The sequence below is a fragment of the Leguminivora glycinivorella genome, chromosome 6 (assembly GCF_023078275.1).
Source record: "Leguminivora glycinivorella isolate SPB_JAAS2020 chromosome 6, LegGlyc_1.1, whole genome shotgun sequence".
Taxonomy (NCBI): domain Eukaryota; kingdom Metazoa; phylum Arthropoda; class Insecta; order Lepidoptera; family Tortricidae; genus Leguminivora; species Leguminivora glycinivorella.
The window spans coordinates 5,361,715-5,389,587 of record NC_062976.1 but is presented as its reverse complement, the minus strand read 5'-3'; the positions used below and the strand labels follow the sequence as shown (position 1 = coordinate 5,389,587).

At 36.4% G+C, this 27,873-nt stretch overlaps 2 protein-coding genes across 5 annotated transcripts in view; one reads left to right on the top strand and one right to left on the bottom strand.

Moving 5' to 3' along the window:
• The window catches only part of LOC125226822 (endonuclease/exonuclease/phosphatase family domain-containing protein 1-like), a 68,756-nt gene that overhangs the window by 14,025 nt on the left and 26,858 nt on the right, over nt 1-27,873 (top strand). The window contains exon 4 of the mRNA XM_048130935.1: nt 2,527-2,687. Within this exon, the coding sequence (XP_047986892.1) occupies nt 2,527-2,687 (161 nt within the window). The remainder of the gene's footprint in view (nt 1-2,526; nt 2,688-27,873) is intronic.
• On the bottom strand, nt 9,533-17,174 carry LOC125226819. 4 transcript variants are annotated; one of them, XM_048130921.1, is made up of 5 exons: nt 17,063-17,174; nt 16,174-16,305; nt 14,453-15,076; nt 13,927-14,071; nt 9,533-12,540 (listed from the first exon to the last, which is right to left on the bottom strand). In XM_048130921.1, the coding sequence occupies exon 5, from the start codon at nt 11,974-11,976 to the stop codon at nt 9,565-9,567; it is 2,412 nt and encodes an 803-aa protein (XP_047986878.1). In that variant the 5' UTR covers nt 11,977-12,540; nt 13,927-14,071; nt 14,453-15,076; nt 16,174-16,305; nt 17,063-17,174; the 3' UTR covers nt 9,533-9,564. The 4 variants fall into 4 exon arrangements, with proteins under 4 accessions (XP_047986878.1, XP_047986879.1, XP_047986881.1 ...); XM_048130922.1 differs by having other exon boundaries at nt 9,533-12,535; XM_048130925.1 differs by having other exon boundaries at nt 9,614-12,540.

Here is a 27,873-nt window from a genome sequence, read left to right as displayed (position 1 = left end):
CCTTATGCAAAACATCGCATATGTCAATTTGTATTACTCTTCAAATGCAGATGATGCGTTGAAATATAAATGGATTATCCGTATACGTACTGTGCATATTAAGCACAATATCCGTTGTATGGACTCATACTTATCCGGTTTCAGTTCCGCTTAGCCGCTTCTTTTATATTGGTAATAATTAAAATTAATACAAGAAATGATACGATTGAGGAGTTTATTTTTGTATGAATTTCATAGATAAATAAGTCCTTTTTAAATAAAATCCTCTTATACGGCGCGATAACGAAAACGCCTCTTTAAACCGCACGGATAAGAAAGAATTGGTCGATTTGTCGTTACCACATCGATAACTGTATAGTGTACCTACTCGTATCATTCGCTCGATGTATATTATCTTAGCAAAACAGACAATTAGGCACAAGACATTGGAACGTCCTCAATTGGAGGTGACCTTCGAATGTGTTGGGGGCTAAACGGTCCGACCCCTCTATTGGGAAGCCGAACCGCAAATCATTCCCGCTCTTAAGGTCGCCAAGAAATAGAACGATTGGGGCTATTTGCAAAGATATCGAGTGTGAAGCCTACTCTATAAAACTAATGTAATGGAGACCGTGGTCTCCATAATAACCCTGGGGTTATTGGTAAAAACATAAAAGTAGCTATCTACTCTATCTAGTGGAAATAAAATTCCCTATAACAAAGTACCAACATAAAAACGATGGCTTGCACTTGCAGTCATATTTAATTAAAATGATTTTGCTTAATCGTAGCAGAATGTCTTGTTTCTTTGGATTTTAAGAACTAGTGTCGTCCTACAATTTGGTATTGAAAATGAAAATCGGTTTTAAGGTAGGTACCTAATATTTAAGTATTCGCTGAAATTTTTATTACTTAAATTCACATTCGTATTTTTTTGATATTTAGGTACCTACTCTTTGAGTTTTGGCTAATTAATTTCAGTGTAAAACATGTAGATATTAAATACGACAATGACACTAAATACGAGGTCTCAACGACTACAAACATGTTTATGAATAAACAGCCGGGCGGGGAAACGGGCTAAGTGCCCTGACCAAGCAAAAATGTCGGAGAATATTAACCATGTGTATGTTTATAGCCATGCTTACCATCGCCGCCATTCTTACTGAAATTGTAAATTCTGCGCTTTCAAAACAAAAATTTAGAAAATCGGGGTCTGCTTATTCTGGGGTTTTGTTAGGCTAGGTCTTCGCCCTAGTAGGATCTTAGTGTATAAAAAAATCTTGACGTACAGGGGATAGATTTTCGAAAAAGAAAATGCAGTTGTGAAGGATTTTGTACTAGTACAGAAATAGTACATTACATCAGAGGCCGGGAAAATGAGGATTTCCGGCCAAGTGGGTATATACGGATAGGGATACGAGGCCGGGAATCCGTTTTCACGCCGAGGCATGTATAGTGCTTTTCTCAAACATACAGTGAAATAAAAAAAAATGCTCTAAAGGACAATATTTTATTTTATTAAGTGACAAAATACAAATACACTCCGTCAAGTGTGACAAGTATCCAGGTCAGTGACATGACAGTACTGACAGCTTACTTAAAAAAGTTACTTTGCAGGCCTAGGCCTAAAAAATAATATGAAATCCCTTTACAGTCCTCTCGAGTTGTTGCGCCCAAAAAGCGATACTTCCCAGTCCATTTTAAGGAACGTAAAGACAATATTTCATTGCATGTTTGAGAAAAATATAATTGTGAGCGGAATGAAATCTAGGGACTCTCCCTCCCTCCCTAGGGACCCTCGATTCTTGATGACTTAAAAAAAAACTACAATACATAAAATTAATTAATACTTCATGACAGTCAAAAGAACAGTAGAGAAGTCGGTTACTCGTATTATTAAAGGTTACAATAATGTTTACACTTACAGGTGTGTCAATGTTAATCCAATCTAACGATAACACGAAGGTTAACCTAATCGTTTTAACCAAGTATATAAAACAAACAGTTATTTGATAAAGTGGCTATAAATCGACTCGCCGATATGATTGTGTCTACGTAATACATTTCAGCTTTCGATTTTTCTGCACAGCTAGCATGATTTGCGTATTTCTGTTTGTCGTTTTGTAAACCTAGACAAGTATAAACATACAATATCTCTCTTACACAAAAACAGTCTGCCAAATTTTAAATTTAGAACTCTTTTCAATACTTTTTTACCGGTGTGTGTAATTCCATTCATTCATTATCCATTCAATTTACTATTACAACGACGTTTAAACTGCTCATTACATGAATAAATGATTCATTGATACTCGTATACTGAGGATTAACCAGCGGTATGCGAGAAAACACACATCTTATACCAAACGATAAAAACGGAATGAACATTCGTTATTTTCTTACTTATTGGATTTAACAGGATCTTTGTGTAGAGAAGAAATGACAATTTTATATGGATTAAACCATTTTGACTACCTTGAATTTTTTTATGTCAGGTAGTTTTATAGCGGTTAGTTACTAAAATACCTTTTCTCTTTGTTGTAGTGAAAAGTTGGGTTTCCTCTTCGATTCATCCAACAAAGGTATAACGATAGAGGACATCCCCCTTGACCAAGTGTGCCTTCTGAGCGAAGCAAGCGAGATTAGGCCGCTCGTCAGCGAGCTGGCAACGTTGCGGAGCGAGCGATACATCACTGCGCCACAGGGTGAGTCTATTCTATATAAAGTATACAATTCCAATTGACCAAGTGTGGGTTTACTGACGATTCGCCAAAAAATGTTTCCCAAAGTTTCACATCCCAAACTATTATTCCCAAATTATCATTTCCCAAATAAACGTTTGGCAAAACAACTTATCGCAAATTGACATTTAGCAAAACTTTTTTTGGCAAGTATTTGTTTCCCAAAATATTTACTTGGTCAAATTTCATTTTACCAAATATTATTTAGTCAAAGGTATTGTTAGGCAAAATTTCCATTTCCCAATATATTGTAATTAAATGGCGCACTGGAAATTTGTTGGTTGATTTTATACTTTGTGTCCAAGATTTGTGTGAAATAATGTGTATGTCGTACTTTTTTTCCTTCTGCTGCAAATGTCAAGGATGACATTTTCACTTACATGTCCGGATACATTTTATTAAAAGAAACCTGATGTTTTCAAGACCATTATGTTCTATTAATTTTTAATTAATTTAAAAAATCATTTCCGGTTTGCTCATTGTCAACCTAACACGCTCCTCCTCGCTTCGCTCGTCGTCGCACCTAAACTGACTTTGTCACACACGACTTTTCTGTTACAATACTAATAAAATTATTACACGTGGCTTTGCATGGTGTAAGTAGAAACATTTTTTGACAAAAAAAAATAGTTGACAAAATAATTTTGTCTAGTAATTAATTTGACAAAAATAAAGATGAGTATCCTTTTTTTGTCCAACTGAAGCACTTGGGAATAAAATTGAAATTATCATTTGACAGATTTGAACTTAAATTTGGCAAAAAAATCTTCGGTAAAATACGATCCCGTAGAAATGAAAATGCAAATGCCTAAATATTTTCGAACTTTGCGATGTGAAATTTTGACCAAACATGTTTTTGGGATATAAGTTTTGCCATTAAAAACGTTTGCGAAATAAAATTTTGTCTAAATAAAATTTGACAAAGTAAAATTGTGCCAAATGATAATTTGACCAAACAAATTCATTGCGAAACATATCTTTGCCAAACAATACTTTGGGAAATGAAACTATTGCGATATGATTATTGGGAAATGAAATTTGACGAAACGTTTTTTGGCGAAACGGCAGGACACCCCAAGTGTGCCTACTGAGCGAAGCGAGCGAGATCTGACCGCTCTGCGCGTTGCGGGTCGGGCGACGTGGTGTGTCTTCTGATTGAAGCAAGCGAGATCCGCCAGTTCGTCAGCGAGCTGGCAACGTTGCGTAGCGAAGGATATGTCACTTGAGTTCTATTTATCAACGCGATTTTTACAAAATCTCTAATACAATCGCTGAAAAAGATCAATTTTGTCTAAAAAGAAGTATTGTATTGGGTCGTACCATTTTTTTTTTAAGTCCAAAAAACTAATTCCTACCGAAAGTTTCGCATCGAAACGGTCGGTCAATCGGTTTGACCGTCTCAATGTCCTAAATTCTGCTCCTTGTTATTGTTAATCGATAGCGAATAGCGATACGCAATCGAGTCTAAAGAGCAGCTGCAGAAAAAAAAAACACATCTATACATTATGAGCCACGGAGCACGCCTACCTATAAAATGGTTCTTTACCTGAATGAAAATAACTTCGATGGGAATGTAACAATGAAATATATTATATACTGCATATTGTATTCGTTGTAATAGTACTTTATTACAAATCTGTTATACATGTGTTTGTAAAACATAAAATTATCTTACAATAAAACTAAACTATTAAATCTAAAATTAAACTTAAAATAAAATTAAAATTAAATTAAACTAAATAAATCTAAAATTAAACTAAACTAAATCTAAAAACGGCCCCTGTGGCATAGTACCGAAGACGCTGGCAGCATTTCCTCGCTGGATTGTCAAGCTAATACGCTGAGCGAGGAAGCTGCCAGCTCTTCGGTCGCCGGTGGCGTCTCTTAGTCTCTTCGATAAGTCCTTGAAGAGACTCAGAGCGCCAGGGCCCCACGGACCAAGGGTCTCGACGCCGAATGGAATAAAAATATATTCGGCGCCGAGACCGCTGTATTTTCCTACCTTTATTTTCTCGGCCGCCTCTGCTGCTGCCGCTGCCCTCACAGAGGTTCGGTGGAGATGAGACGGGGCCAGTGTGTCAACGCAAGTTGCGTCCCAAACCAGCACCCGTCCCATATTCCACGGAACCAACGACATCCCATCCGGTCTCTTACCGTCCGTCCTAGATATGCCGGTCGGCTCTAAAAGGGCCGGCACATTGACTGACGCAAGAGACCGGCGGATCACGTCGTTGAGGGCAGCATGCCTGGAGAAGCGGCCAGCGCTTCGTTGGCAGGAAAGCCCGTGGTGCCCAAGTCGGTCAACCTCATGGCCACAGGGGCAGCGATGGGGGGCGCAGACCGGGACCCCAAGACGAAGAGAAACTGAAATACGAAGAGTATCGGGGGTTAAAAATGTGCCCAAATTTGGTGAAGGGTGTGCATGGAGCCAGAACCCTGCTTCGCTGGTTCCAGCTGCTAGGAGTCTGGCTCGTCCCTCAGTGTCGGATTGGGCTAGGAGGGAACTAACGGTCAATTTACATATAATGTCGTCCCAGCTCCTTTGAGAATTTGGATATTCGGGAAAATTTTGACCGGGGCAAGCAATTGACCAAGCATTTTTGGCGTCAGCCAAGCCCGCAGCCTCACAGTTTGTTCGTAGGATTTTTCCTATGAGACTGGACGAGCTATGAGCTGACGACAAAAAAGCTGGTAATGCCACACTGGAAATTTTGCGGATCCCTAACCCACCGTGCCGGATGGGAAGGGATCCCTGGGTCCAAGACTGCTCGCTGAGTTTTATATTTAGGACGGATTCTAGGTTAATTTTAATTATAATATCTATTCTACTGCATATCAATTATCAAAGGCGACACGACTTCGCTCGCGTTAAAAAGAGACAAAAAGTAGCCTATGTCACTTTCCATCCCTTCAACTATATCCACTTAAAAAATCACGTCAATTCGTCGCTCCGTTTTGCCGTGAAAGACGGACAAACAAACAGACTCACACACTTTCCCATTTATAATACATATTAGTAAGGATTTCTGTAGTAAAAATCATTTCGATAAACAGAAAATGCTCCCCATATACTTTATAAACCCCCTTCATCATATACATATAAGGATATTTTACACTGAAAGAAATGTTTGCATAACTGTAACCAAATTTTAGGTTACTGCTTACCAAAAAATTGTGACTTGCGAACTACGTGTTACCCATTACCAAACCGTGTTTTGTTATTTGTGTTGAGATATTAACAACTTAACCCTTTATGTTACTATTTTGAATTGTATGTTCTACTTATAACAGTGGTATTAGTCTAGTAATAATTATAATATTTTGTGATTTACAACAAAACTGTTTAGCAACAAGTAACTCGACCAATTTAGCAATTTACAATCAAACTGAATTGTAAAAATACCTTTTCTGGTCTGGCAACTAGTAACAAAACTGTTTAGCTACAAGTTACTTGACCAATTTAGTAATTTATAATCAAACTGATTTGTAAAAATACCTTTCCTGGTCTGGTAACTGGTAACAAAACTGTTTAGCTGCAAGTAGCTCGACCAATTTAGTAATTTATAATCAAACTGAATTGTAAAAAATATCTCCTGGTCTGGTAACTAGTAACAAAACTGTTTAGCTACAAGTAGCTTGACCAATTTAGTAATTTATAATCAAACTTAATTGTAAAAATACCTTTCCTGGTCTGGTAACTAGTAACAAAACTGTTTAGCTACAAGTAGCTTGACCAATTTAGTAATTTATAATCAAAATGAATTGTAAAAATACCTTTTCAGTAGCCTTACCTGACCCTCTAGCACAACTTGCCTTGTCGCGAGCGAGTCCATACTTGAAGTCGCGCTTGATGCATGGACTCGCGTGCGACAAGGCAAGTTGTGCTAGAGGGTCAGGTAAGGCTACTGAAAAGGTATTTTTACAATTCATTTTGATTAAAAGGCCAGATCTCGTATTACAATTCAGTTTAGGACTAACATTTATTTGCTATCATGCGACGAATGTAGCTCCGTCCTGAAGCAATTCTGTTTAGTTCCTAAACTAAATCGTAATAAAAGATCAGGTAAGACTACTAAAAGGTATTTTTACAATTCATTTCAATACAATGTGATTCCACTATACTCTGGTTGATTAATTTAAGGGCGGATTCATTGATATCGCGCCTTTTTGTACTAAGTTAATTGCCGGATGGGTAGCTATTTGATCGAACGTTTAACAAAATATAGTGGAATTACCATATAGTATTTATGTAATAGTTGACTTAATTTGATAATATTCATATTACGACGGGTTTTTACTTGAATTGGTGTTACTTATATTAAAAGCAACAATAGTTAAATTCCATTATTTTCATAAATAATTAACATAAAGCGTCTTGATACGAATATTCAAATTTTAGGTAGGTAGCGTAGTAAAACTCTTCCTTTGAATGGTACAGTTTTATTCCAATAATTGCTGTATTTCTGAAATGTAATAAAATGATGACAGTACAACATTTTTTTTACTACCTATATTTAGGTATAATCCAAAAGTATCAGCTAATTATTTTGACTGAGGATGCTTGGGAAGACAATCCTCAGTCAAAACAATTATAGTTCTATTTCTACCCTTCTTAAGGGAAACTGTTCTGGGTACGTTCTTCCCATCTGTTCCCAATACAGTCATGTACAATTTACAAATGGAGCTGCGGATGTGCTTTGTATACTCCATACATATTTTAGAAACAAATGACGCCAGAATTGAAACAATGTGCTCTATTTATTCCAGAGATATTTTAGAAAGAAATGACGCCCGCCGTCCTGATGGCAGGTCCGCAGGTGCATTTGCTAATGGCTGCCAAGGGTCAAAGTACTGCCCGAGGTTAATATTTACAAGGCATGTATATTTAAGCTTATTTAATTCCATATCAGTCTCTAACCACTCTCTAAATTCGATTGAGCTTAATATAATATATGAAGCACATGTATTTAACTCATGTACATGTACTTTGACCCTGAGTAGCAGCTATTAGCTTGAACTGTAAATGTACCTGCGGACCTAACGTCAGGGCGGCGAGCATCATTTCTTTCTAAAGACGCTACAGGAGCGAAATTCTAAAATGGAAAGGGGCCCTCCTTTCAATTTGGGAATTCTAGTTTAATATACTAGTGTTATTAACGCGTAATACTCTGCAGCCGGACTACCTCGCTTTATTGTGCTCAGATCACAATGGTGATGAAATGTACCCCTGATGTAACCTCTTGTACCTAGTCGGAAATTACATGTACCTCTGTAGTTGGACAGAAATATGTGTTTAAAAGGGGTCCGGCTACTCGCGTACTAACGGCGATAACTAAAAATCGAAATCTGTGAAAAGTAATTTATAAGGCCACTTTTAATAGAAATATAATAAATAACTTATTCAAAGATATACTATGAATTTTCTGAGTTGAACTTTACGCTTTTGCCGTAATCTGTTAAACAAAGGCCTTTGTTTCTATTATTCACGGCGGCTAGCTCCCGTTTAAACGGCACGTGCTATAGTCTCAGTGTAGTTAAAACGCAACTATCATGATAGTAATAAGGTTCAAATCCATAAAAAGCCCTTTCGGAGATAACACGTTTTGTCATCTTCAAAACAAGTTACCTGCATACTGCAAACTGTTTAATAAATTTGAACCCTATTGCTATCATGATAGTTGCTTTTTAACTACACTGAGACTTTAGCACGTGCTGTGGAAACGGGAGCTGGCCGCCGTGAATAATAGAAAGAAATGCCTTTGTTTAACAGATTACTGCAAAAGCGAAAAGTTCATCTCAGAAAATTCATACTATAACAGGTACAGTTTTTGATAGTTACTTAAATTATATCTTGAAGTCAGTGACATCAGCGGATACAGACGTGGTCCGGCTGGGGAGTATACTCCGCAGCCGGACCCCTTTAAACACATATTTCTGTAAAATTACAGAGCTACATGTAATTTCCAACAAGGCACAAGAGGTACATTCCACCATTGTGATCTGAGCACAATAAAGCGAGGTGGTCCGGCTGCAGAGTATCAAGCTTATTAACTAGATTTATCGAAAAAATTGTCCATTAAGAACGAAAAGTTAAGATATTCCGAAAAAATCTTTAAAATCAAGGTTCCGCTCTCGACTGTTTCCTTCTTCAAAACTTAATCACTCGTAACGAAATTTGAGAATCTGAATAACAATGGTCGGTTTAGTTTTTTTTGGCAAATTGTCACCAATTTTGAATACCACACCTTTTTTTACGCCATAATCAATAACGCCATTTTTGGAAATTTTTGATGGGCTCTAGCGTTTTTAAAAATAAGAATATCAAAAAAAAAACAAATCTGTCCGACACAGATAAAAATTATAATAATCTGTGTTGAAAAAAATAATTGCTGTATCTTCAAAAACTAGGAGGAAATAGTCGAGAGCGTTTGTATGGAGAATTGACCCCTCCTGTAGCGTCTTGAGTACATTGTTCTAATTCTGGCTCACATTTGTAGCACTATCTCCTGACGTATACCGCATCTCCATTTACACCCGCTATCCTAAAATAACTTCAGTACTTATCAGTGGTAATACATAAAAAAATCTGTGCTGTCACTACTAACACTACTACATTAATAATGGTAACCAGTTAGTTCACAACAAATATTATCATCATTAACAACGACAACACAGGAGAGAGTAGGTTCACAAAAGTACGTATTAAAAGATTGAACTGGGTAATCATTACATTACATTTCCATTCTCGCCACTATAGACGTACTTAACATTAATATAAAAAAACATTATATTTAATAAGGGGCGGGGTATTCGTGGTAGCCATCCCAAGTTACAATTATTATTACAAATGCCCTCTTTGTGTAACATATCTTTTACCATTTGAAGCTAAATTAATATGATTTGGAATATAAGATAACAATGAATCCTGGAACACAAATATATTTGATTCAGTTTCTGGAATTTCCACTTCGAAGCAATGCAAGTGAAAATCAAAATCAATTGTTGTTACAAGTACACATTCAAAGATGATGCGATCATTGTTATAAATAAAAATATTTTTGATCATCGCAAATGTAAAATCACCTAGATCTCCTACATTTTGAACGAGAATTGCTCCGGGCGTGTAATGTGTGCCTTTAACTTTCACCCACTTTACAGAACTGAGAGAAATATTCTCATTGAAATGTAATTGAAGTATTACTTCTTTGCGTTTTTGTACCGTTATTTGTTTAGACGGACCTACAGAGAAAAGCGCATCTAAAGTCCCTTTTAAAAACATATTATTCAATTGTAATTGATGTTTATTGGCCAGTGTTAATGTTATATTACGACGGTTAAAAGACGCACGTGCAGCAATTTTAGATACCCTATGTTTAGCCTCATACCGCATGCTCCAAAAATTTACTAGTGGTCCAAATTTTAACAACATTGATGGATAGTGAACCATAAAATGAAATTTAGGTTTAAGTTTTTCCCCAGATAATGATATATAAAGTTCATTTAGTTCAGAAATCAAAACCTTTAACAGGTCACAAGTACCTTTATCAATCTTATAAGACATTATCAAATCTAGTATTTTCCTCAAAGTAATATATATTATCCAATAACAGTCATCAGTAGGAACAAAATCTCCTATTAGTAGACCGAAATATCGAAGAAAAGTTAACATTTCGGAAGCCGAGAGTCTAATATTGCCCTTCAAAATATGTTCCATAGTCAAAAGACAGGGTTTGCTTCCAGCATCAGGACCATAATCAAAATGATTAATTCTAGAATTTAAAACATGTAATGAGAAATACTTTAAGTCACGGATATATTTTATCAAGAGAAAAGACATAACATATTTAGCTACACCTTCCAGAATATCATGCATGATATCTACACCTACGTTATCAAACAAACTAAAATCATTTACGGTCAACCAAACACACTTTTCTTTCAGGCCTGTGCTAGCAGGGCATTTTTTTAGCAATTGTTCGTTGTAGTTTTCAGCATTTCGCAATATTTGTTCATTTTCGAAACATTGTGTTTTCAATTCCTCTTTGGAGACATTACAAATTCGACAAGGGTGATTAGATGAAAATGTTTCATTAAATCCTAGGATGGAATGAATCCCCAGGTTGTCGCCAATTATTAGAGCTAAAGAAAAGTAAAGCTTACCATGAAAACACGGTACATCTATATCAACTCCGAGTTCAGATAAAAAATTTAGTTCTTCTATTAATGGATGAAATATTACATTGTTTCCAAAGGTTGTTCTATCAGATGAATGAAATAAAAGAGCTAGAAAGATATTTGTTAAAGTAGAAGCGCGATATGGAGGAATACAACCAACAGATACATACACAGCTCCTAATTTATGGATACCCGAATGACTACCAAGAACATTCCCGCTTTCGTAATCATCAAAAAATAGGAACAATGGAAATACTAACCTATCCTTGTATTTCGCTTTAACTTTTGCCCAAGAGCTCCCCTGTATAATGTTTCTAATAAGGCTATTGTCTAGTAATAAATTGTTAACGTAATCGAGAGTTTCTGCCATAACATTGTCGAGTGAAAAATATTTTTGCAAAACAAGTCTAAGAGGAATCAATTGCTCTTTACATTCCATTGGGGCATATGTTACTACACCACGCTTTTTAACACTACACATTGTTTGCCCGATAACTATTTCTTTCGGGGGTATGTAAGTTCCTTCTCCTTTTAAATATTCCAGACGTTTATATTCAGTATCGAGTGACTTAATAGGAGATTGAACAGCAGACAAAACCTTCTGTTTCAAAGACATAATTTTTTTATCTTGTTCTGGGGATGTTGTTACTTCTCTAAAAATATTTTCTAAATTACTGGATAAAGTATCGCATAAGTACATGTTCATTCCATCTACTACATCTTGAACTGCCGTTTTAGGTATTAATGGGTTTGCATACAGCGATGATAAAAACATTGGCAATGTATAATTATTTGAATGTGGATTTGCAATATTAGAAGGCCGATGTCTTTCTGACGAGCAAGGGATAACAATATTTGATATTTGGTCAGTAGAAGCATTACAAGTATCACTCTGCATATTAATATGATCGCGTGTTATATGTTTCTTATAAGTATTTTTTAAGTGAAAAGTTCGATTACAGCCATCTTCTACACAAGGATATAATGAAAAATTATGTGTTCCATGCATTAAGGAAAAATGTTTAAATAATTCTTTTATACAATCACAAATCTTGAAGCATAAAAAACACTTAGGCATTTTTTCAGGACCTAGGTAATCTAATTATTGGGTACAAAGGTAACAAATCAATTAGTTTAACTCACTCTCCTTGTTGAATATTTAAATCTGTCATAAGTGTGTTCACTGTCGTGTAAATTTTGTCATATTTTGTTTTTATTTGGTAAAGTGCGGTTTGGATAAATTGCCAAACGTTATTAGACTCCGCAGGATATTGTGCGTTAAGAACAAATATTATTTTAAAACACGCATCAACTGCATTTATGATCGATGTCACTTCGTAACGAACATTATTTACAATTATGTACCTGCCTGATATTTCCTTGATAGAAGGTCCTACAATTACTATAGACGGCTGTAACGTTAATTCCATTTCGCGCAGTTTTTCCGCTCTACGTGCGATGGTGTCTTCTATGTGCGCCGCACATTTCACATGGATGATAAATCCCTCCAACACCTCCTGCTTAGACGGCCGCCAAAGACGTTTTGGCTTGGTTTTATTCTTACTCTTGCCTACGTTCGAAGTAGTCATCAGAAACGGGATCGCCATCAATGCTGCCAGGTCCATGACTTCTTCACGCTGTTCTGAAACATTCAATTTAATATGTAGCCTCCTCAGTCCTCTTGTATACATTTTTGTGCATATTTCGAAATCCATTTTGAACTTTTATTATGTAACAAAAGGTTCTAATTTCAAAAACAAACCAATCGCTTTCTGGACTCAGGAGGATAGGTGTATACATAATATAATATAATATCAATGTTAGTTATCTCTAAAACAAGATTTTTTATTGTTTAGTAAGTTAAAATATTAAATATTATATTTTAAACATAACATTAAATATCAACAATAGAAACATTTCAGATCGAATTTAGAAAAAGATGTGATCAGGAATACGTCTTAAAAATCTACCGGGTATACATATAGGGTGGGTAACGAAAGGCTGTACTCCTTAAACATTAACCAACATTTGTTCAGCAACTTTTAAAAACTATGAAGTCTCCAATTTATTTTATTTCATACAATATAAATATTAGCTTCAATCTACTGGAAGCAGTGAAAAATGCGTTTTTTGCGTTGTGTTTTCCTTGCTACAGTGAGGGGAAAAGTTTTGTATTAAACACGGGTGCAAATGTGTTTTACTTCTCGTGTCTTGAAAAACTCGCCAAGTTCAGGATTCGATTTTCGAACCACTCGCTTCGCTCGTGGTTCAACTACACAATCCTTTCACTTGCTCTTTTTCCAATTCTACACTCCGCGTTAAAATACAACTTTGCACCCTTGTATAACAAATAACTATTTATTGCCTCTTAGTAAAAACTTTCAATGGTGATAAAAGTCAAAATAAAAGTTAGTTAAGTTAAAAGTTGCTGAACAAATATTGGCCAGTTTAAAAAGTATAATAGGCTACATTTTAATTTTTTGCTTTAGTGACAGGGCCCACCCTATACATAATATACATATATATATACTTACAAGACATGCTCGTATAAATAAATAACTAAGCAGTGAGCTCAAGAATGCTTGTGTAGCGGGTACTCAGACACACTCATAAAAATAAAACGATAGAAAATAATTATGCTCATCATACAAATCAATGGCCTTAGGCAGCGTTCCCACTTATGCGTCGCGTGTCTCGGGGCGCGCAAGGGGCGTCCGCGCCACGCCGCTTAAGTGTAATTCAAAAAACGTCTCCTCAGTACATTTTGTATAGGAAAGACGTAAGACGCGCCCCAGGTGGCGTGGCGGCGGCGGGGCGCGCGCCGCGCCGCTTGGCGGCGCGCCTTACGTCCGTTGCGCGCCCCGAGACACGCGACGCATATAAGTGGGAACGCTGCCTTAGATATGGGTTTTCGAACCTAGGACCATGAACTTAGCTGGAAGGGTCACTTACCGACTTGGCCAAAGTGGTAGTTAAATTAGAGGAATTAATTATGATAGAGAGAAATATAAATATTTGTTATATTTACCATGATCAATATCTGCTAACATGTCTTTCAAAAACGCGTCAGAGCGGTTTTTGGCTAACTTGATTAATTTTGGTCTCATTAAAAGCCAATTTCCTGATAGTGTTTGGTTATTACCAGGGTACAGATGTGCGTAATCTTTTAAAAGCTGTGAACAATTGTTGAATGACATAAATTAGAGTTACCTAACAATAAAATAATGTAAATTTAGTAAGACAGAAGCACTCTTTATGAAGCTTTTACTAATAATGAAGTATTGGCAGGGTTTGATGAATGAAGGACATTTCATAAAGCAGTTGCATCACATCATTGAATAACGGTGCTCTTACACGGGCGACACATTACCAAGCAATTCGCATACCATTGCCGCGATTGCTCCATAGTTGGTGCGTCTTGAACAAACGCGGCAATGGTATGCGAATTGCTTGGCAATGTGTCGCCCGTGTAGGAGCTACTTAAGAGCACCGTAAGAGACCTGAATGAGATTTCTAACAATAAGTAAGGTCAGTTAAATAGTTTAGGTACATACCAAGAATATACCTCCTGGCTGGTTAAGTGGTTTAAACTCCGAAAAATATTGTTGGATCGTATATTCATTAGACTGTAAACGGGTCAAACGTGTTTTGGCAGTGATGGTCCAGTAGTCTTCGACAGTTTCCCAGGGATCGCAACAGTTTTTCAGCCATAACAGTTTTTCATTTATATCAGATTCCAAGTGATCTTGCAGTTGCATGACAGCAGCTTGAGTGCTACTGCTAGCTCGTGGCGATTCTGGCTCACTATAGGATGACGAAGTAGAACCACAGCGTTTTTCTCTGCCTTTTATAATACCCGATTTTATATACTCCCTCCTGCGTTGTCGGTAGCAATCAAGCAATTTTCCTTTAGCTGATATTTTTTGTTGTGGGCTAAAACTAGCAAACGGAATAAAATACACGGAGGAACTTTCCTTTTTGAAGATTTGAGTAATTTCAAACGCCAACTGATATAATCTTGAGCTGGTGATGGTTTTTTGAGGATCATCTTTTAATTCATCATTTATAATAATGCTGCAAAGTCTCCTCCTCGCAGCATTATCCAGTAAGCCTTTTTCTTTGTAGCGTAGGAGAAGACCTTTTCCTTCATTGTATTTAAGTAATGTTTCATACAACTTCTGTAATTAAAAAATAAGTTTACCTAAAATGTCTTCTAAATTATGTTAAAAGCAATTAATAACCAAGTAGTGTAACAGACTGTCCGCCTAGGTTTTAGTTATGTAACTGATTTGGTTAAAAGGTGGGAAAAAGCCATTCTTCTCTTCTCTAGGGGTTACCACTATCTCCATATCAAAATTGGTGCAGCGGATAAAGCGTGAAAATAAGACAGGTGGACAGACCGTGTGGACAGACAGACAGAAGTGGGTAATATTTACCAGCTTAAATTAACTGTATCTTTCAACAATAGGCAGTAATCCTAATATCGAATGAAATTTATTAATATGGAAACGAGTCTAAGTAATATTACAGTCAACTCATTTACTTTACATATTTCTTCTATCTTTCTTTTTATCCAACTTACAAAATAGAAATTAGGTTTAAAATAAAAATAACTACCGTCCATGATTTTCTTATAATCATCTGAAGCTTTATTTTGTGCATAGTATAAAATATTTTATTTTAAGTATAGCCAGTATACTAGTATAGGCAAGTTCCCTATTATGGCTAGAAAAGTTAAGTAGCCTAGAGGAAACAAATTTTCATTTTCACCACGCCAACTAGTAGTAGTTTGTGTTGTATGTACCTATCTATCTTGTATCTATCAAATTTGATGTTAAATAAAGTATATTCTATTCTATTGGCTGTCTAGATGCTTCAAAAAGTGATAAGAAAGTAATTTCATACAAATTTTAACTTGATGTCCTAAGCTGGCTGGTAAAAATTACCTTCAAATACTGATTTTGTATAATACATGTTTAGTAAATTGGATGGATCTGATTTACTTTTATGTCTTAAAGTTAGTATTTTCTCAGTGTTGGTGTGCTGAATTATTTTATTTGTTTAACCTTCGTGCCTTGAAACAGTGCCATTACTCAAGATTCCACTTTTCAAACCACTTGCTACACTTGCGGTTCAATATTGGAATCTTTCGCTTGCCCGGTATCAAGATATTGGCACGTGTGGTTAAACAACAACTTTGCCTCCTTGTAAAACAATTAACTATTAAAATATGATATGATTAATAGGAGTTTCCGAGTTTTATAACTCTACTTACGCAATTCTCTTCCTGTTCTCCATGGACATTTATTTCAGTAGGTGGTTGTTCGTCTGGCTGTGCCTCTAGTGAGCATGATGATTTTTCAATTAAATAAATTGTTTTCACGGCGTCATTTTCATCCTCCTCCGCCTAAAAAGTAAAAATGTGTCTATCAAGGTGTCATGAAATTTAAGAGTTGGGTGATTCTAAGAGGTACTTTCGACGGCACTGACAATAAAATATATTTTTTCAAGATAAAACTTCATAATAACATATTTATTTTATAAAACTAAATGTTTTCTACATGGACACTCAAAATTATTACAGAAATTTATGTAAATTAGTCACAATCAGCTCTAATGTAGGAAAAATGTCTCTCCCCTGACCTGTCCCCCAACCGAATAGGTAAAAAACAAAAAAAGTCCGCGCCGTCACTCCATACAACGTATTACCTCTTAACTTAGAATCACCCAGTTACAGCAGTGGCGTGCCTAGGGTTTTGAAATAAGGCAATCCGGAAGATACGTTTTCGCAATATCTAACTAATCTTCAGTTTTCGGACTCACAGCCCTACAAAATGTTCTCTTATGCGCCTCACTTTTCTGAGAAATACACAAGTCAGGCGTTGGTTTTGGCGCGGAAATAATGTCTCGTTTTTGGGCAAAATTTAATGACTTTACCTTGCCTTCGTCGATTAATATGTGTACGCATTTATCACCGTCACAAGGAACAACTTCATATATTGTCGATTGGTTTTTTAAACGAATTAAGCACTTAGTAATAAGGAAACGATGAAGAGGACATTCACTTCAGTTCAGTTTTTAAAAAGTGAATGGCTTCAGTCCATTGGGACTATTTCGCCAGTGTTCAGGTGATATGAGCTAATGACAAGATTAAATGAACTTACCTGAAGTTAAGTTTTTGTACGGATAGTACGACAGTGTACGGTGAAATAGCGCTTGTAAATTGATAGCTAGATTTTACAAGAGCACGTGGACTACCGGCCGTTGACGACAAAAAGAGGCTAAACGCGTTTCGAGATTAATTCTTCATCAGCTTCTCAATACAACATTAGTTTACTGCATAATAAGCTATCGATATTACACTTTAAACAATATTAATGAGTAAAACAAAAATAAATTAACACAACACGAAACCGCTAAGATGGCGTGCCAACCGGAAGTCAGCACATTCACTTTTTCATTTATATTACAATACTCTTTGATTCACTTAACGCAAATAAACGACTAAATAATACACTTGAAGTTGTTCCTCTAACGCGCCTCACTTCATACCAAAAGCCCGGCTTAATATCGTTCAACAAATATATTGGTATTATTGGTTGCTAGGCATAATGTAGGCAAAACGCTCAAAGAGCAGGATGAAAGAGTAAGCCCCGTTGCAAGCCAGAGTGCGAGCGAACAAGACTTCAAGTCTCGTTCCTTCCGCGCTGCACTAGCGCCACGGCAAAAAATTGCAACATGCTGTGGTCTGTACTGTACCGTGCGGTCGGTCGCCATGCGCTTCACTTAAGGTTATGGAGAATTTGGCGCGCGGTTTTAAAAATGTTAGGGCAAGCCCGGCTTTTGGGCTGTACCGCCACTGAGTTACAGTTAATTAAGTAATGTATACATTAATCTATTTCCGTTTATAATTTGTATATACAGGGCGTCCCACGGCGATGTAACATGGTACCTTAAATACCATAGATAGCATATTTTGCTGAAAGAAGACTTCATTGTATTTTTAAAACTTAGTAAAATTGCATTCATATTTTTGCATGCATTCAAAAATTGCATGGAAAAAAATTACCGCGTCGTCGGAGGAAAGTAAAAAGTAAAAAAAAAATATAAGTCCTCAGTCCTCATAGTAAAAATAAAAAAAATTGAATGCAATTTTACTAAGTTTTAAAAATAAAATTAAGTCTTCTTTCAGCAAAGTATGCTATCTATGATATTTAAGGTACTACTTTCCCTCCATGTGGCATCGCTGTGGGACGCCCTGTAGAGTACTGTAATTACTTAAAAAAAAAATGTGTATTGTAGGTATCCCGTGTAGTGCCAGGTTAAGAATTATTAATCATTGAGAATTTCACCATCCCCTTTCCTCCCGTGGGTGTCTTAAAAGTAGACTGTGGGATATGGGTTTCATTGAGATGTGGGTGATGGACTGGCAACCTGTCACTGTATCATAATTTAGTTTTCTTTCACCCCGGAATTGCCAAGAGTGGCACTGAAACTTATAATTTCATGTCCTCTGCCTACCCCGTTTGGGAATACAGACGTGAGTTTATTGTAGAAATATTTAAGTAGAGGGAATAAATGTGAGTGTGTTAAGCAAAACGTCCCACTTTGTCAGTTACTATTAAGGCGAGATTTACTTGTATCTTTATATGAATAAACTGACAAAGCGGCTTTATGGCAATTGACATAGTGGGACATTTTCCCATGCACATTCACAAATCATTTAGAAAAGTATGTAATAAAAATAATATTTTGGTTTTACAATTAAGGGCCTCAATTTTGAAAACAGGCTGCAAGCTAGGTAACTACATATATACACGAACTTAAAAAAATATTACAACTCTAGTCTACTGTAGTAACAAATAGGTGGATCTGACCTGAGCCACAAAATCACCAAAGGGGGAACGACCACTGCCACTGCCAAAAACTGTACTGATCCTGCACTGCCTGATGAGAAATTGTATGTATAGGTACATACTTACTTTTTGGAGAATGCATCCGTAATTATGTCTTTTAAGATGGCTATTTGTGTAATTAATTTTGCTCTGTGTCCTATTACAGGAACCAGTTCTTTAAGGTCTTCTCCTGATAACAACTGCAAGGTGTCAATATCGATACTGTGCTCTGAAATTAAAACATACACATGTCAGCATACCAACGTTCACTGGTGAAGGATCCGCATTTTCAGATCACATTGGTAGTTATGGGTTACAATTGTTATTCGTTGAAATTGTTGGAAAATTCTATTGTACCTATATATTATAGGTACATAACTACCAAAGTGATTTGAAAACGCGGGGCCGCGGGCACGGAAAGGAACCTAGTGATAGACCACTCGTTTACTATTCTGTTACTATTTGGAACCATCCACACTCATGAGACGCATGTTTTGCGGCGCGCAACGGACGTCTCCCGTCTCCGCCACGCTGCCTGAATGTAATTCAAAAACATCTCCTCAGTACATTTTGTATAGGAAGGACGTAAGACGCGCCCCCAGGAGGCGCGGCGGCGTCGCGGCACGCGCCACGTGCGTCTCATGAGTGTGGATGGTCCCTTAGGTGGATATCTACTTACGCTACATGTAATTAATTAATGTTATTTAATGATGTTGTTACTTACCTTTAAATTTATCTATGTACATAGGGAGACCCCACGACTTTAGATACTCCTCCATCGTTGTTGTGGTACTAACATTGGCACACGAAGCATCACGCTCGGAGGTTCCGGCTAAATCCGCCGCCGCCGCCTCCTCAAATTCACTCATATTGTGCACCCGCCCTTGCCTCCAAGGTTTTCTCACAAAGAGCATGAATTTAAGAATACGTTTATTAATAACAACCGGATTACCGGACTGACAAACTTGCGACGCCTGCCGAGATGAGAAAGGAAACACAAACAGGAACGAACAGGTTTGCTTCGGTCCGTTTCACGTAAACAATCGCTCGTGCTACAGATAACAAAAGTTTTGTACCTGTTTTACTAAACATTACGTACTTTATAACTATAGTTTTTATAAATTCGTACATTTGATTAAGTAAGTAACAAAGAAGTAAAATCACTTATTTGTTACAAAACTATTTATTACTAATAAATAAAGTAGTAAATTGAAGACAACATAATTGTTTGTCTAATATTTGAATGAAATTGTTACCTGGTAGTTAGGTAAGGTAAAATTATTAGTATGCTATTAGATTTGGTTAAAATCAATCAAACACTTTAACAGTCTGCAAACATATACAGTTTGTTGGAGCAACAATACATAGTTTGGTAAAACTTAGTCTAACGTACTGATAATAATTAAGGATACATTTAAGTTAATTATAAACAGACAGTTCTGTTGCAGCAGCTCTACTACTTCGTTTAAGTTGATTAAGTTAATAACAGCCTAATATTAAATTACTGCACATCAAATACAAAATAACATGACTAGTATTGTATTACACCACAAAATTAGTTATGTAAATTTTACTAAAATTTGTTTCGCTATAACTTGAGTTCAATTATTTCTGAAATAACTTAATTAGTTCAGTTAATTATTTCTTTCAGTGTAGGAGCCAGCGTGTTTTACACTTGCCAAAAAATAGAAAAAAAAATGGTAGAAACAGAAACTATTTTAACATTTTCATGCCCATTTGGAGCTTATTATTTACCTATTTTTAATGAAAAATAGTAATTATTTAGCAACTAGCTATTGCCCGCGGCTTCACTCCCGTCAAATTTGAAAATTGCGGAATGCTCCATACAAACCGTCACCCCCTATTTTAGGGAAGTGGGGGGTTAAAAAGAGACAAAAGGTAGCTTACGTCACTTGGTCAGTCAATTGGTCGCTCCGTTTTGCCGTGGCCGCTCGCGTTAGAAAGAGACAAAAAGTAGACTATATTACTCTCCATCCCTTCAACTATGTTCACATAAAAAATCACGACAATTCATCGCTCCGTTTTGCCGTGAAAGGCGGACAAACAAACAGACACACGCACTTTCCCATTTATAATATTAGTATGGATTACTATGGATGAAACAAACTTGTAAACACACGAAAGCAATCAATCCTACATGTGATGAATTGCTGATGTAACCTCAATTTGTGTGTGATTTTTTATAAATAGTTGTTACTGTTATAAATTCTACAAAATCCACACTTCTCACCTGCAAAACAAGATCGTTACACGTTTCAGTTTCCAAGTATTAGCAATAAAGAAGTTCTGAAAGTCGGAAAGTATCGACTCCCACCCAAATGTAAACATTGGTCGCGGAAGTATGTACAACATCTAAACTCTGACCATCGATGGCCTTTAAAAGACTGTGTTAAGGTTCATAATGTGTCAGATAAAAGTACACAATAAAACTGACCATCGAAGGTCTTTAAGTCTTGGTTTTAAGGTTCAATGTGTGGATAAAAGTGTGGATTGTTCAGTAATATAGATGCGAACAAAGTGACAAAACTATGTATACACGACTCAAGGGGCTGACAACACCCAAATGCGCAAAATTGATGTTTCTTGCGAAGGTTTTTAAGACAAACTATTAGTTTTAGTAAGGCAAGTAAATTATATGTTATTATTCATTATATTTTAAGGAACATAGCCGAACTCGATGCACGGTTTAATGAAATCGGCTCGATAGAAAAAAAAATACAAAGATTGGTCTCGAGTTCGTCATTAAACGGTTCTATGTCGTTCAATTATTCACTTAGTTGTCTTTAATTAAAATTCCAATAACAGAAATATACATATCTAAAACACTAACGAAACATATTGCACAAATAAATGCATCTTTCTATTTTATTTTAATATTTTTCCGTACTTTTCGTACCTAACCGCCCTCTTTTAGTGACATCGCGCTTTCACTTACTCCCATACAAATAGACAAAGTCCGCTAGCGTCAAGGTCATTGGGTGTTGTCAGCGTCTTAAGGTTATGGATACACATTTTTGGCACATTGTCCGTATCTATATTTATTACATTCCTTGATTGTACACGTAACGTGTAACGGCTGAGTGGAATTGGCAGAAAATGTATTTGATTCACGAACAACTGAGAATCTGGATAAATAATAGTATTTTTATATGAGAGCAATTAGTCAGTAGTCACACCGCAGCTGTTTCGATCTGTACGAATATAAACGAATGTTGATATCATTCTTTACTTTCGAGGTCACACTGTGACATGGGATTTGTAACATTTGTTCTACGTTTAGGCTAACCCCCTTATTCATAAACGTACTCTAAAGTTATCAAGCCGATAAAGTTCGTTTGTCCTTTTCTATCACACTAATACGTCGGAAAGGGACAGTTTATCGGCTTGATAACTTTAGAGTACGTTTATAAGGGGGTAAGTCTGTATCGTGTCGTGTCCTGACTATCAGATTAGGCAAAATATTGTTATGTTCTTGCCATCGATTTTTAGACTTTTTAGTACATATCACTAAAAGCCGATTGTCATATTTCACTTCGTTAACTTGAGGTTTGACTTGAGTTTTGGACGTACAGTTTTAATGTGCAGGTACATTTTTTCACCTTATTACAACGTCTGAAGGTGAAGCAATGTATTACACATCTTTATGAACTGGACTGTACATACTTCAATATTTTCCTGCCGTCTTCAACATTTTTTTTTATATCAAATACGCCCGCTTGTTTGAAGTCTATTCTGCTAAAATTAGTGTAGCGCCCCAGACACAAAAATCATTCTCAACGATGGTTTAATTGAAAGTAATCAGGTTACGAATTCGTGACTCGCAAATTGTGCACATTAGCGGTTTGTATTTTTATGTACATGTACGTATAAAGTATGTCTCTAGAGCTGATATAATAACAGATATTTTTAAGCAGAAATCAATAGCACATAATTTTTCAGATATTTAACATATAAAAACCACCAATATATTTATATGGAAATAAAAAAATCTAAATATTTGACCGGGCAAATTCGAAACAGATAATAGTACGAGGTTGACTTTTATTGTCCCTATTAAACAATATTAACAGCATGATAATCCACCCAATAAGTTTGACCTTTATTTAATACTTTAATTTAATAATATATTTACATTTTTTGCGTGGTTTGGTTTGGACCTTAGTGTCTTACATTTAGGAATCCATATGGCAAACCACCACGCCGGTGGAGCTGGGCCAAGGGTAGGTGATGAGCCGTGTCGCATGCTTTTTATTCTGTTCTTCTATTACACATTAACGTAAATGAGGAGGCACACTGACATTTTACCCCGCCAGGCGGCGCCTATGCAAGAGTCTAGGCATGTCACTGTCATTCATATGTGAGAGAGAGAAAAAACATAATTATCAGCTTCTCGCTCTCACGTCTCACGGACTAATAGAGTGGCGCCATCTGTCATCTCCTTTGAGTGTTCCTCCTCATTACATGACTGTTTCTACATAAGTAATATTTTAGGTAGATCAAAAACAGACGTTTCCCACCGATAATAAAGTCCAAAGTAATTAAAAAAATTACATATTTATTTTAGGCATGCGATTTGACAGTCGTCGAAAAGAGTATATACTTGTCAGTACATACATCTATCTCACGTTTTTCTCTTCTACCATTTGACAGATCTCCGTCATCCTGTGAAATGTATTCTTCCGTTCTTCAGAATCGTTGAAGCAACGCTTGTTACAAACACGCGAAAGCTATGCAAAGTCTAATTTCGACCCATATGTCACGGCCAGGTATAGCCCCGGCGATTATCGTTAGACTTACAAGCCACAGGTCACGAGTTCAAATCTCAGTCGTCGCATACGTAGATTTTACAGCTTTTATAATTTATTTTTTAAGGTTTTATTTATATTATAAGTTGATGAGTACAAGCTACTGCAATGACATTAAATACAAGGACGCACAATTCATAACAAAAATGTTTTAAAAATCTGGCTCTAAATTGCATTTATAACATTCTTGTTGATGCTAATAACGTTAACTTCTTATCTGCTTAGGAAAAAAATCGCTCATGCCATAACCAACTTAGTGTATAAAGACCTAAGTATCAAAATTGCAAATGGAACTGCGACACACTAAAAACTCTTTACCAAAATACCTTTTGTCATAATGTGTTCAAATGACTTATATGTCAAAATGAATTGCGAACGAATATTGAATGAATGGAGCCGCTACCAATATATAATAAGTATGTAGGTATTAGATATTTCCAATTTATTCCATAAATATAAATACCTAAAAAAAGGCCGCAATTTTACTTCTTCATTACATAAACTTTAAAAATACCCTACTGTATCATCTTTATCTTGGTCACTTGTACTCCGTTTATTACAATAAATGTATTGTTGTTACTTACATCAAAATAAGTTTAAAATATGGTTACTAGCGCCATCTAGTCAAGAATATGTGTAACATGTGTTTATGCTCCCATATCTGAATATGAATAAATCCGTTACTTGTCAACCGTCATTCGTGCGTTTCATTATAGGTTATGGGTCCCATCCCGTTTTTAATTAAAAAGTAATTGTAATAGTTAGTGTTTTTCGTGTAAAGTGCTTAAAAATGAGTTCTCATTTTCTGACGAACGTGCCGAAGCTGAAAGGTCGCGAGAATTACGACGATTGGGCGTTCGCAGTAGAAAATTTGCTGATACTTGAAGGCGCGAACAAGTATATCAAGGAAGAACCTGCGGCAGACGGGACTACAACAGTGGTAGACGCTGCAAACGCAAAAGCACGAGCGAAGCTGATTTTGACGATAGATTCATCATTATTTGTGCATATAAAGAAGACAAAGACCACGAAGGAATTGTGGACGGCGTTGAAGACTTTGTTCGACGATTCGGGATTTTCGCCGAGGATTACTTTGCTTCGTCATTTAATATCCATCAGACTGGAAAACTGTGAAAATATGACGAATTATGTGACACAAATAGTTGAAACTTCGCAGAGATTGTCCGGTACGGGTTTCAAAATTGATGATGAATGGGTGGGCTCTTTGATGCTTGCTGGTTTACCAGAACGTTTTATGCCCATGATTATGGCTATCGAGCACTCTGGTATCAGTATAACGGCCGATTCCATCAAGACAAAATTACTCGATATGGAATCAAGTCAAGTAAGTGAAACGGAACGCAATTCAGCATTACTTGCAAAAAGTCACTTGAAGAAGAAGTGTAGCAACACTAGCAAGCATAGACAACAGACCGGTCAAACGTCAAAATCGAATGAAAACACGAAAAACATAACCTGTTACAAATGCAGAAATACAGGCCATTATCGGAGCCAATGCCCACTTTTAAGTGAGAAATCGGAGAATAAGAAGCAGACTAACGCGTTTAGCGTTGTTTTTCTCAGTGGAGATTTCAATAAAAGTGATTTTTATGTCGATTCCGGTGCGAGTCAACACTATACGCCGAACGAAACTTGGTTGCAAAATAAAGAGTTTTCGCCGGCTGTTCCAGACATTTTCGTAGCTAACAATAATAAAGTACCTGTTTTATGTTCCGGAGATATGGAAATATCAACAAGTTACGGCTACGAAGTGAACGTGAAGAATGTCCTGTGCGTGCCAGAGCTTACGACAAACTTGTTGTCAGTCAGTGAATTGATAAAAAACGGAAACAGTGTTGATTTCGGTACCAACAATTGTTTGATTCTTAACAAACTAGGCGATATAGTGGCAGAAGCTGACCTAGTCAATGGTGTTTACAAGTTAAGATTGGAAACAAAACAGAGTTGTATGTTATCTTCACCAACAGCTGATGGTCAGACATGGCATAGTCGTCTTGGGCACATAAATGCCAATGATTTGAACAGGATGAAGCGTGGACTAGTTGATGGAATAGATTTTCCTGGAACTTTCACCGGAAGTAAATTAAATTGTGAAGTATGCTGTGAGGGAAAACAGTCAAGGTTACCTTTCTCATCAGGCACAAGAGCTACAGAGAGCCTTCAGATTATTCATAGTGACATCTGTGGTCCTATGGAGAAGAACTCGCTTGGTGGTGCAAGATTTTTCATTATTTTTGTCGATGACTTTACTCGAATGACTTTCATTTATTTTCTTAAAGCAAAAAGTGAAGCATTAAGTTATTTTAAAGAGTTCAAGTCAATGGCCGAAAATAGTCAAAACAAGAAAATAAAATTTTTAAGAACAGATCAAGGCCGTGAGTACTGTAGTAAAGAATTTGAAGATTTCTTGAAGAATGAAGGTATAGTACACCAGAAAACCAACCCCTACAGCGCTGAACAGAATGGCCTTAGCGAAAGGAATAACCGCACGATCGTGGAACGTGCACGGTGTCTTTTGTTCGAGGCCGGCCTAGAAAAGAAATTCTGGGCAGAAGCTGCCAATACTGCGGTATACATAAAGAATCGGTCAGTAGCGTCGGGGCTAGAGAAAACTCCATACGAGATGTGGACAGGGAGAAAGCCTAATTTGGAAGGTTTGCGCATTTTTGGAAGCCCTGTCATGGTTCACATCCCGAAAGAAAAAAGGACTAAATGGGATAAAAAGTCCAAGAAGCATATTCTTGTAGGATTTCCTGAGAACATAAAGGGTTACAGAGTTTATGATCCTGTGAAGAATCAGATTACAACCAGTCGAGATGTTGTGATTCTTGAGAAGAAAAGGAATGACGACACAGTCACAGTTTGTGTAGAAAACACAGATTCAGTGGGGGAGTTGACAGAGGAATCTGTGGTTAAATTAGAATTAACCAGCAAAGCTCCAGCGACTCTGAGTTAAAATACCTAGACGCGGAAAATGAAGGTGAACAGCATGAAGAGGAAGTACAGCAGCAGTCCTTAGAAGATATATCTAGAACAGATGCAGGCCTGTCACAGTTGAAACCTGAAATTCAACTGTCTTCAGTAGATGCTTAGCCGAGAAGACCCGAGGTATCACAGAAGTTGCCCACTGTGAAGAACGTCAGAATCAACAGAGGAAGAAACCTGAGCAGTATAGTTTTTGCAAATACATGCACCTATGTGGGAGAAGATGAAATGACATATGCGGAAGCTGTCAGTGGTCCTGAGAAACAACAGTGGTTGCAGGCGATGGCCAATGAACTGCAGTCGTTTTGAAGACAACGAAGTTTGGGAAGTTGTCGATGCTCCAGTAGTGTAATGGGTGCAAGTGGGTGTTGAAAAAGAAATGTGTTTGTGACATAAAATGAGTTATCATTGCGGCTTGTAGCTAAGGGCTTTACGCAAAAGCTCAGTGTAGACTATCAAGAGACATTTTCCCCTGTTATTTATTAGGCACTCAATGTTGAGGTTACTGTTTGCCTTAAGTGTACAGTTGAATATGAATGTAACTCATTTAGACGTCACAACAGCTTTTCTCAATGGCCAACTTAAAAAAGTATTTTTATGCATTTGCCAGAAGGTTTTCCTGTCAGTGATTTAAACGAGTTGAAATTAAAAAAAGGCTGTTTATGTTGTAAAGCAATCATCACTTGCTTGGTATAAAAAAAAAAGTGGATGAATCTTTATGTAAATTAGGATACACAAAATTGGAAACTTGAGCCTTGTGTATTTGTAAATAATCATTATGATAATTTGAAAACTATTGGTGTTCATGATTTTTCTATATTTTTAAATCATAGTTAAGTTGTTAGTTGAAAAAGTTTGAAACTTCTATGGAATGTAAATTAAATGTTGAAAAGGCAAATTGAAATAATTGTGAAGAGGATACTGACATGTTATTGTTAACTCAAGGTTTATAATTTCATTATAGAAGTGATTGATAATGATATTGTAGAAACAACTGACATGTTAAGTAAAGGTTTACTGGAGGTGATGTATACAGGTTTATGAAAACACTTAGTGTGGTTTAAAAATGATTTTATTGCTGTTTGTTTGTTGTTAGTAAATCATTTATTTAGTTATTTATTAACCTGTGCTAATTTGTTAACTTTGTAGAGAAAAATATTGTGATATTAAGTTAAGAAAATATTGTTTCCCCGGTTTGCACCTATGAAATATTAGTTTATTTGTTATTTTGATATAGTGGGGGTGTTG